Source organism: Papilio polytes, unplaced genomic scaffold (genome assembly GCF_000836215.1).
Source record: "Papilio polytes unplaced genomic scaffold, Ppol_1.0 DF823177.1, whole genome shotgun sequence".
Lineage (NCBI taxonomy): Eukaryota > Metazoa > Arthropoda > Insecta > Lepidoptera > Papilionidae > Papilio > Papilio polytes.
In genome coordinates, this window is record NW_013526027.1 from 3,642,303 (window position 1) to 3,654,291 (window position 11,989).

The following is an 11,989-nucleotide window of genomic DNA, read 5'->3' on the forward strand; positions in this document are numbered from 1 at the left end:
GGGGCCCTCATCGTCGGCCCCGCTTGTTAGCACGGTGGTAGACGCAGTCGCGGGGCTCGCACGCGTTACTACTGAAACATTTATACATGCACCGCTTAGTATCGAGGCACGTGTACGGTCAGCTTCTGGAGATGGCCGCCACAGTGGAGATGATACAATAATTACACTGGGATGCGCCACAGCGCTGTCTGCATCGCTCATACTTGTGATATACAGCTGACAGCTGACAGTTGACAGTTCGCGACGTAAGACGCGCAGTATGAACACGATAATTCAACACGAGATCCGCTTTGTTTATGGACGTTTAATTATGTTTAGAACGTAATTTATTTTCTGCTTTCGTATTATATACTTTTTTTTGTAATTAACATCCTGTACTGGTCATTTTTATTGTTAATATTAAGTTAAGATGAAAAAAAAACAAATCCAGTACTTTTACATGTTTAAGACGGAAGGAAAAAGTTGTATCTACTGACAAGTGAAGAAAATTTTATTCTTATACTATAGTAATAAACAGAATTTAATGATTGGAAAATTGTGTATAATTTCATTTATTATAAAAGGTTGAACCTAAAATCTTGTTTATTTTATTTATTTAATTCCGTTAATCGTAACTATAATATTAGGTTGGGAAACAATTATGCCTTACTTGAGGTAGGCAGCTACATACTCGTAGATCGATATCTCGTAAAGTATCGAACATACAGTAGTACTGGCTATTTCAAATCAAAATAACATTTCGTTCTTAATACTAATTTAAATTTAATATTATTTTATAAACATAGAACAACAAACATTTCCAAAAGCAGTCAAATTACTTTTATTAATACAAATAAAAATACTTGAAAGAAAATCGTTTAATTTCTTTCTTACAAAGCGGCCATTTCATAGGTGAAGACCTAATATTATGCTAGTTTAAAGGGTGACAGTTTACACTAAAACAACCCCCAGCTGCTCTCTAAGGCCCATTTACTTGATACAAGGTAAACAGAATTGTTTTTTTAAGAAATATCGCGATATTTTATCATCGCGATTTTTTATAAGTCAAAGCCAAGACAATTGAAATTTGTGGTCCGATAGTGTAATTTCCAGTGTGGAATAATTTAGTTCACACAGGCTCTTTTGAAAAACAGTAACTCACAATTTGATAGGCCAAATAGCTACAGATTCTTTTAGTGTTAACTGTCATTTTTGTAAGGAGCTTAATTGTATAATTGTGCCATGTTACGAGACATCGGACGTGCAGCCGCCTACCTTAAATAATGGATGTAAAGCTTTAATACAAAACGCAATGATTATGTGAATGTGCAAGCCGCTGGCTGCGGCGTGTGGCGGCCCTATGCCCTGCGCCGCCGCCACAACGGTGCAAGCAAAATGAAACTAACTTTGCTATTATACCTTCACACGAGATCAAAAGAAGGAGGAACATTTTCGTTTGTAGTAATATTCCCACTATTGTATCACATTGGCTTTACACTGCTTTTAAAACAAATAAAAATTTATTGATGTTATATTTTATCGATAAACGTAAACACTTTATCGAGTTTCAATACATTTGTGTGACGATAACGGTTTATTGTTCGCTTCGTGGAAGGATTGCAACAATGCAAAGTGGGCATTACGGCTCTACCGACGCGGACCAAGTTGCGTCAGTCACAGGTGACAATTATATTTTATTCAAAGACATAATGGAACATAGGAAGGGAAAAATGTCCTTTTTCTATTCGTCTCCTCCGTAGTTTAAAGGTAGACATCGCTTCTGTAAGTGTATGGGCAGCGATCGCTGCGTTATTTCAGCGAATCCAGTGGCCGTCCGCTCGTGTGACATCTTATATTATAAAAAGTCTTTCAAAGAGGGTTTTTCGGTTTTTGACGAGAAAAAAAAGCATGTATTTAAAAGCAACAAGATTTTTATTAACAATATAATTTGCTCGACAACCGTTTAATATAGATATGTAAAAAATTAAAGTAATTCGTACAAATAGCTAAATTGCACTGGTAAGCTTAAACACTAATATTGCAACGAAGATATCACCTTGCACTAGTACAATACCGATACGATTTACTTTCAAATAAAATAAATTTCCTGCAAAAGTAGTAAATAGTGCCCTGCATGTGCAGCCCGCGTGCGCCGCGCCCTCAGCCCGCAGGGGGCGCGGCGCTGTCGCTCATTTTATGTGGGTTAAAATAAAACATACACACAAAATTAAAACTTAACAATTCTCTTTGTATAAATAGCCTCCAAGTGAAGTTCGAAACCTACAATAATTTATATATGTTTGCTACATCTTAATATACATTTATGTGCTGATTAAAGAAAAACAACATCTATTAAATGTTGATTTTCTATCGAATCGCTTTTACACAAATTGGTCCCTTACAAATACCTTACAGAGCTCTACGTCGCTCCGAGGCCGCGTCGCTCTCGCCGCGACACTCGCCGCGACCTCGCCTACACATCGTCTCTTTATTTCTCCATTTACATTATAAAGATGAGATGCAGTTACTTATTATACTCGATACTGAGATGAACTGACGAAAATTTATACATCAATAATTACTTCCGCGACATGTGACTGATTCGAATATACAAGTCATTTTATGCTATGCTATGATCTACAATAAACACTAGCAAAGTCTTTTGTCTGAAAGCGTGTGCGAGCCTAGTCCCGCCCGCGTCGGACACTTGCGGCTGCCGTCTACTCGAGCAGATTGAGCTTGCTGTTGGTCTTGCGCAGCTGCGCGCGCCACGGGATGATCTTGGCGCTATCCTCCTCCTCGACGTGCTTACCATTCGTCATCGAGTGCCCTGAAACATTACAAGGAGTAAGGAAGCTGACCTTCTGTGAGCGCTGCCGCCGCACACTGCGCACTACTGTTGCGTGCGCGCACTGCGTACCATTATAGAGATCGGTGGACAGCTTCGCCTCGGAGGGCGCGCGCGGCGGGTGCGCGGACGCGGGTGTTGGCGCCGGCGTGTCGTAGCACAGCGTGATGTTGTCGATGGAGAGCGCGCGCTGGCCGGCGGCCGGTGCGGGGAAGGCGCGCCACTCGCCGCCCTCCCGCCCCTCGCGCTCCGACACTCGCGGCGTGTACAACGACTCTCTGCAACATTTAAACCCAAACGACAATAATTAAGAATCGATATAGAAGATATATAAGTGGCATTCGTCGATCAGTCCCTAAGCCAACCATACTATCATATTATCGTACTAGAAACAGAACTAGGTACCTGAGTCGGTTCTCGGCGTCCTCGCGGCGCTGCAGCAGCTGCCGCTTCCAGGCGGGCACTGCGGCCGCGCGCCTGCGCTCCGCCTCGCCCGCCAGCTCGCGCTCCAGGTCCCGGCGCGCGCGCTCCGCCGCACGCCGCGCCAACATCTGTCGCTTCCACGCCGGGATCAGGTTGCCGGCGGCGTCGCGCTCCGGCACCTGCGCACAGCCCTGCTCGACACGCGCCCACCCCACACCCAACGCTTACAACGCGGCCGGTCCGCGCGTCCCCCGCGCCCACCACACCCACCGCGCCCACCGCGCGCAACGCGCTCTCGGCGGCGCAGGGGGCGCGGGGGGCGCGGTGCATTCTTCGACTACAAAATACTTTTAACTCTAAGTTAAAAAATATATCCTACATGGACAGGGATCACTTTGAAGGTTTATCGTAGCGCACAAATATCGTAAAGAAATACAAATAATGTAGTAAGCAACCATTTGTCAATGAGCTCTGGTCCTCCTTCGATTCATACCATTCGTATTGGATTCATATCAGTAACATCACGGCATTAACCGAAAGAAAAGCAAGCGATTTGTCGTTAAACCGATCTGACGATATGCAACAAAGTACTAATACGACAATATAAAATCGCAAAAACAAGAAGTCGCTATATCCAGTACGAGATAACTCTGCGTGGCCAACTATTATTTCCTTCTTCGCGGAGAGAAATGACTAATGGCAACAACAATAATTGCCAATTAACGATTTTTTCCAACTTAACCAGTCAATTACTTTTCGTTAGCAACAATTTCCGCACAAACACTATACTGCGAGTACAGACCATATAACTGACGGCTCGCGATTCTTTCTACGTTTGAATGATTTTGCAGTCTTTTTCTATTTATACGTAGAGGCAAGATGTACCGTTGTGTCCGGAGCCGAGCTACGGCCGTTTCAGCGTATGCGATGTCTGGCCAACGCCAACGGACGAGGCCTCGTAAATTATTGCAACTTGAGTGGATGTTAAAGTATAACATTAATATCTATATCTCATGCTAGTCCAGCAGTGACAGTCCGCGGCCGCAGCGACTGTAGCGTGTCATTCATTATTAAATTGACAATCCCTGACCTGAGCCACAGTAAAGGTATCCCACAATTTCACTCGATATTGTGTCGCTAGTAGGTACAGTCACCGACACGAGAAGACGCTGAACTAAGGCGATCTGCGACACAGCACGCGGCACATTTATAAAGTCGCGCTCGCCGCCCTGCCGCTTCTTTACAGAATGTAAAAAACGTAATCGTGTCAACTATAGTCAAGTTTAGTTTAATTAATACTTGAATAAAAACAAACTTAACTAAATTTGATTTAATTTAGAAATAGACACGATGAATGAACACATTTTGTTTGTCTATTGCGTCCCATTTACACGCTTTTTTGTTTAAAATATTCACTGTATTTTTAGAATTTAAGATACAGGTGTATATGAAATGAGCGTCATATACCTATATGTACTCTAATGTGACAGCTGTCCGTCTGTATCGGTGCGGAGTCGGCACATGTGAGGCGGCCGAAGCAGACCGGAGAAAGCGTAACAACGCTGCCGTCGCCGCCGCAACGCGCTCTCAAAATAAACTAAAACTCATTCGGATCGTTAGCTAATTAATATAACGCGTTAAAACCACTTTCTTTCAACGTCAGTAAACGGCAATTACTTGCGCAAAGTGAGCCAGTCCAACGCAGTACAATGCAGTGCAGCCGCCCGCGCCGCCGGATGTTTGCGATATGTAAAATAATCGAAGTCAAAACCAATTCTGAGTTAACATATTTAACTAACTATATCTTTTTTCTTGTACCCGTAATTAATAAAACTCACTAACAACCACAACGCACAGTGCAAACTATAGTTATTCGTTTCTGTTATTCTGTATGGAAATTCAAACGGAGAAATGTTTTTCCTAAGCAAAATTATTAGTAAGATTTACGAGTATACTTGACAATTTTCAATAAAAACCTTGAGTTATGAGACTTTTCGGATATTCTAGATATTCAGCCTCGACGCAGACAAAGTGACCGGCGACAGGTAGTTGCGTAGTAGTGCGTATAACGAGAGCATTGCGAGAGCCGCTGCACGACACCACATTTTACTACGCGACGACTTTCTCCCCGTTGTCATCCATCGGCCGAACCCAATAATTAATATCGAACCATTTATGTTTAACTAATCTAAACGTTGTTTTCCGAACAGCAACCAGTCGGCCGGAAAGAGCCCCCGGACGCGGAGCATGCGGACCTTCACAGGTTGTTCGTCGCCAAATAAACCCTCAAAATGTTCGTCAAATACGATTCCGATAACGTTAAAATCATCACATCAGAAAGCGGAAACATCAGATTAAAAGTTTAGTTAATTATACATGATGCATTAACGGAAATTTTGATAGAGTGCGCGTACAACATACAACATTGGTATAGTGCAGCAGTGCAATTACCTGATCGACGAAGTTGTCCGCCGTGAAGCGCTTCGTGAACTCGGCAAAGGTCTCGTTGTCCTGTAGGCTCTCGCGGCGCGCGCGCTCCACACGCAACTTGCGGATGCCCGTAATGTCCCTGGACATCTTCAACTCCTCGATGAGGTCCGTCTTCGCGCTGCGGAAGTCCGCGGCGCTGGGCAAACACTGAAGACTGAGCGAGCGCGCAGGCGCCGGTGCCGACAGCGTCTTGCCGGCGGGCGCGCGCAGCCGCACCGCGCATAGCTCCGCACTGCTGATGGCGGCCAGAGGCTGGTGTGCGGGCGGCGGCTGTGGAGGCGCGGGTGCGGCAGGCGGCGCGGGCGGTGCGGGGGGCGCGGGCGGGGCGCCCCCCTCCGCCGCGCCCTCGTCGCGTTTGCAGGGCGCCGTGATGGTGCGCAAGTACTCGGAGGGTTTGATGAGGCGATCGGGCGCCGCGTGCGGGAAGGCGGGCGGCACGAAGGGCAACGCGGGCTGCTTGTTGACGAGGTTGGGCGCACGAGGCCGTTCGCCGTCTGCCGCCGGGCCCGCGGAGCCGCGCCGCGCTGCAACACGCCGACGCCGTTAGTGGGGAGTGAAAGTCCCAGTAGCGCAAAATACTTATTTTGCCTAAACTCTTTTAGTTCTGAGCATTTTTATATATTCTGACACATTAAATTGAATTGTAACATCTAACTTGAGAACAGTCGATGTTTCGGCAAAAGGCGCAGGCTGCGACTGACGGCGGCGAGCGCCCCGCCCCACCTCGCGCTGCCCCTCGCTACCGCAATGCGAGCAAAAACTAGCCTCGTTGAGTGCGAGCAGCGAACAGTGCAGAGTACGACACACTCCGGCATAACGGAACTATGTTAAATGCTTGACGGAATGCTCTGTTATTGTGTAAACTTATGATATTCTCTGCCGTAGATCGCTTGGCAGGATGTGGATTTTCGGGTTTGTAATTTGTACATAAGCAAGTTCACTCCATACTCCATGGGACTCATACTCACACAAACAGCGGCAACGATTTTGAATGTCATTATCGGTAGGGGGGATTATTGATCTTTTGGAATTTACTGCTAGTTACTGTAACAATGTAAACTGACCACATCGGCGCGGTGTGGCTTCACGTACTTGCCTACACCAGTATAAATCTGCCAGTGATCACAACTTATTTCTTTTGTTTGAGATGAATCTGCGGCCAACTTTCCATATGTTGAATATATAAAGGTAAAAATATTAATTACGGACGAAAAGGTTTAAGCAAAAAATGGCAGCGTTGCACAGACAGGTAATGTAGAACGGGGCGCGGGGCGAGGGGCGCGGGCCACTTGTGAAATTTTCCGCTCCAGTAATTGATTACATTTGATTGCTTTGCCTTGCGAACTTTAATTCTTTACACCTGTAGCAGCCGGCCGCAACGGCGAGCCTCAGTCTCCTTGGCTCATGTCATCTCGTCAACGGAACCACCACGAAAAGAATACGGTTCGACTTGCTTTTGCGACAAATAGTACCTAATGCTACTCGTATTATAAACTCGGTATATAAGTTGATAGATGCGACTAAAACGTCAACATTCTTGTTTTTAACGTCCTGATCAATATTAAATTGACATGGATTTTGATAGTCTAGCGTGTCTACCATTTCCTTGAGTCTTGAGACCGTATTGCAGACGTCAGGTATTGCGGACCTCTGGTATTGCGGATGTCTTATGGCGTGGTTGACCACCTCTGTGTTTCCGCTGCACGTTTTGGCACGTTCTTATGTATATAAAAAAGTCTTGGCAATTCGTCTTCCAAGCTGGTGCTAAACCGAATCTAAGAAGCAAGGCGTCACGCTTCGCGTCAGTTCCGGTCTGCTCCCGCAGCTGTGTGGTGCAGCTGAGCGGTTAATCAACAACATATAACAATCAATATATTGTTGACGTGATATAATCAATTTGCATTATACGAGGATAAGATCAAAGATTCGCGATAAATGCCGCTTTTGTTATGAAACAATCGCCAGTGGCGACATCAGTAACAGAGTTGCGCTGTGGTATGACGTTTTGTAGCGAGGCTGAGCAGTATTTTAACCTTGAAGGATGAGGTTTCAATTAGTCTATGCTGTCCGGAGCAGATTTGAGGTGACTAATAAAATGAAATGAAGAAAAAGTTTAAGAAAGTCGCTGTAGCCGTATGCTAGGACGGCCCAAACGGAGTGTAGTTGTTGCACCGACAACCGACTGCCTCGCGCTAGCACTCGCACTGGCACTGCACTGGCACTGCACTGGCAGTTGTACCCGACCATTGTCAATATACGCAGCCACATTGCTTACTGTTTACTGTTGTCTAAGATGGGCACAGCTTGCACACGAGTGCTGTCAAAACATTTAACTGCAGTGGAGCTCTGTACCCGCGTAGGTTTACATTCCATAGATGTGACGCGGATACTGAATCCGCTAATATGGAACGACAATTAGTATGAAAGAAATATAATATGTACACTAGTACAGACAATAAGTAAGAAATATACTTATAATATTTTTGTTGCGCTGTAAACTAACTAACAACATTTCAAATTAAGCTGCAATGTTCAGTAAATAGCATTTGTGTTTTAGTATTAAAATTTCTATTTAATTCATTCAATTGGTTGCACTTTTGTAAAGGCCTTCTAACTACAAATCCCGAAGCGATAATAAAAGCCGCAAATTTAGACATGATGTGTCCAGATACCGCGAGTTGCCAAATGTTACCGTGAATGTACAAATCGGTTGCATTTTTTAACCCCGAATTGTAAAATAGCGAATCGCGACTAATGGAACCACGAACGCGAGCGTTTACTGTATAATATTAACTAACGCTGGAGTAGTCGTAATGCCTCAGTGTACCAAAACGTGTAATAACATATTTCGGCAAGCAGCTACTAGACCATATAAAGTGTTGTAGAATGAAGAAAATAATACTTACAAAACCTTTCTGTGTATGACTGTAAATGACTTATCAGCTCGGAGAGAACAACACAATACGATTAAAGCACTAGTCAAGTGTCTCTAGAGGACATGCACTGGCAACCGCAGACCACACAGGCCATCCACCTGATTACTACACAGAGCACAGCGCAAAGAGCGCAAAGCGGCCGCGGGAGGAGCGCTCTTCCGACGTGAGCGGCGGCCGTCGCACTCTAATTCCTGATGCCGTCTGTCAGATTAATCGCCGCTTTCCTTTCATCTCCGCCCCCCCCCCCTCCGCCCCACACACCGCGCTACTCTCCGCCGCTCGACTTGACAATTACTTACATTATTTTTATAAGAAAGTGCCATATCAGCGAATGAGCTGAACATGAATATGATTCAACTCCTGACAGCGTTTTTTTTTCATGAAAAATGTGTCTACAACAATAAAAGTGTTGCTCATTACGATAGGTACAGATAATTAATTATCAGGGACAGTATAGTAAAAAGGAAACGTCCACATTCGTTTGGGACGAAAATACGTTTTGCCAGCGCATGAAGACAATGCCCAGGAAAGCTACTACTGCCGGTTGCGTAACTGCGACGTCCCTGCAAGTTGCTATCAGAGGAGCAGGTCGTCTTCCGAAGATTTCACTAAAATCATAATGTTTTTTTTATATCTCGTTTGATATTTTCAGTTCAGAAAGGAATTCAGTGCTTTAACAATTAACGTTATTACAAGACATGTTTATAAATATCTAGTGTTTCTATATTTCAGACACGAGTCACCTTGATATAATATTTATCATATCACTGCGATAGAATGTGCCAGCGGTAACGTTTGTAAACATTTGTACCTCTAGCGCACGCGACACGCGACACCTGAATATTAGATAGTACAACCAAATTAGTTCGATGGCCATCATGATATCGTCCAAGCAGCGGACTCGTTGTGTAAGTGGAGAGGTACCGAGTCGGTCAATTCACTATTCGACGGCAATAAAGTAATCTACTTTCTATTTTCTTTGCTGAGTAATATTTGAGCGATATGACTCTTCTGCGCCCCGCACCTCCCCGCACTCGCAACACACAGGGCACAGGCCAGCAACACTGTATTGTGCCTAAGGCTGAGGAACATTGAGCGCTGTCACCACTCTACCACACACCTCTCCAGTTTAAAGCACAAACTGCTGGCACATTCGAGCAACACATGTAATCGGAAACGACCTCGATTGCCCTGAATTAAGCTTTGGACAATTTTTGGTAATTAATTTGAAAAACTTTGACTATTGTCATAGTAAGTAGGTACTCGTAAGGAGATTTAATTAATCCTTTGTAATAGTACACGCGGCGTAGTGCTATCTGCGGGGCTCATGATGTACAAAACGATGTTTGCTTCTGCGTCGACATCAAATGGAAAGTTGACAAAATTGTAGTTACTCGAGAAGCGACTCATCTATTGTAACATGCGGCGAGATTTTTTGTAAATGTTCGCTTTAATCAGAACGAGACTAACGGCCGGTGAAGTTGCCGTAGAAAGTAAAAAAATATAATGATATACTGACCGAGTGTTAAACTTATTTTGAAATTAAGTTAACAAATTTTGAGAACGTTCGCGTCGCGCATATTGATAACTGTGCGAGGCTACTCGAGGCTCGAACAAAAACATTAAACTAAAATAATAAATATTAATAACTAACTACATTTTTAATTGATGACAGGTTTATGTGCGTGCAATAAATACACACATTGTAGAGAAATATTTTGAATGGTTTAGGATTATCTGCGGAAAGTTGGTGTCGGTTTCGGTCCAGTCGAGACACACTGAGCGCAGTTGCTAAGCGCAGTTACTGAGCGCCTTCTAAACGTTGCGCTTTCTGCCTTTTCTTCGACTTTTATAATTAACTTAATAGTTTCCTTCTTTAAACTCTTTATTTTGAATGTTTTCTTTTTAGCGAAGATTATAATAACAATCAGAGTAATTTTGCACAATTTAATTCCACGTATTAGGTACGTTTCTAAACATTAATTAGATATATTTATTCATTTACACATACTTACTATTTTCCACTGCAAAAGGCTAGACTATATGGTTCTGAAATTCTATGGAAGTAATGAATTATATTGACACGATTTGACACAGCCAAACTAAACTGTGAGCAAAAGGGATGTTTCCCGTTGGGCTGCCCGGCCCACCAATCGATCGACACATGTGATTTTTTTTCACATGGAGACGATGACAATGACAAACCGCTAGGATTAATCGACACAATGGGAAAATATCCCGTTGGGATCCTGTAGTTTCTTTTTTTTTAACATGAATAATCCATCGCTTGACCACGACTTCATCTAAGCTAAGTGAAGACGCGGTCGAAGGATAGAGCGCGCTACCTCAATAAGTGCAGATTCACCCTGCTCTCGAAGGCACCATAACTGGACGGGAACATTGAGGCCGGCAACTTGTAGATACTGTTGGGTTTGTCATCTATCTTCTTAACTTGGAAAATGGTAATCTATACTTAATATTATAAAGAGGAAAGATTTGTATTTTTGTACGTATTGAAATAACTCAAAAACTACTGGGCCGATTTTAAAAATTCTTTCACCTTTTGAAATGAATTTTATCTGTAAGTAACATAGGCTATATTTTATTATTACTAATGTTGAGGACCTATTGATAAACAACATATTTCTTGACTACGGCGTTACAAAATGCTTTTACTTTTCTCGGCTTACGCTGCCTAAACCATTGGATATATATATATAAATGATGTATGAAAGAATTGTAGTACTCAAAAAGTTCTACAGAATATTCCGCGAGGGCACCATATGTTTCTATCTTTAACGGTTTTCTTACAATAGCCATTTTTTTGTTTACAAAATATATTAAAAACTGCACGCTATTTGCGATGTTCTTTTATTGGCTTCAACATTAGGCCTTATCCAAATAAATGCGTTTGTTGTCAGGAGAATTTATTGTAGAAAAAATTGTCCTTGACAATATTTAAATTGAACTAATAGTTTAGAAAATATTGCGAACACAAACAATAAGTGTAACCGAAAAATCAGTACTACTAAGATTACGTAGATTGTACGTACGTATAATTACGTAGATTACTACTAAGTTAATACTTTAGGTGATAGGTTGAAAAAAGGGGCGAACGTAATTTTGAAGTTCAAAACTCCGCACGGGCGAAGTCGCGGGCAACATGGTATTATATACAACTTATAAGATATCACTTTGGTGAAAGGCAATATGACAGAGTAACAGAACGCGTCGCCGGTGTAAACAAGAGTTCCTCGTACTTACCGAGTCTGTTTCTGAGCTCCGAGGGGCGGAGCGCGGGCTCCTCCAGCAC

At 43.3% G+C, this 11,989-nt stretch overlaps 2 protein-coding genes across 2 annotated transcripts in view; one reads left to right on the forward strand and one right to left on the reverse strand.

Moving 5' to 3' along the window:
* The window catches only part of LOC106105089 (aladin-like), a 5,611-nt gene extending 4,233 nt beyond the window's left edge, over positions 1-1,378 (forward strand). The window contains exon 5 of the mRNA XM_013285314.1: positions 1,313-1,378. Coding sequence (XP_013140768.1) covers positions 1,313-1,378 — 66 coding nt within the window. The remainder of the gene's footprint in view (positions 1-1,312) is intronic.
* A 514-nt stretch (positions 1,379-1,892) lies between these two features.
* LOC106105090 (MAP7 domain-containing protein 1-like) lies at positions 1,893-11,989 on the reverse strand (the record flags this gene model as incomplete). Its single annotated transcript, XM_013285316.1, has 5 exons — positions 1,893-2,809; positions 2,900-3,105; positions 3,233-3,441; positions 5,702-6,264; positions 11,941-11,989. Coding segments are annotated over 5 exons (1,137 nt in total), but the record flags the coding sequence as incomplete, so codon positions are not given.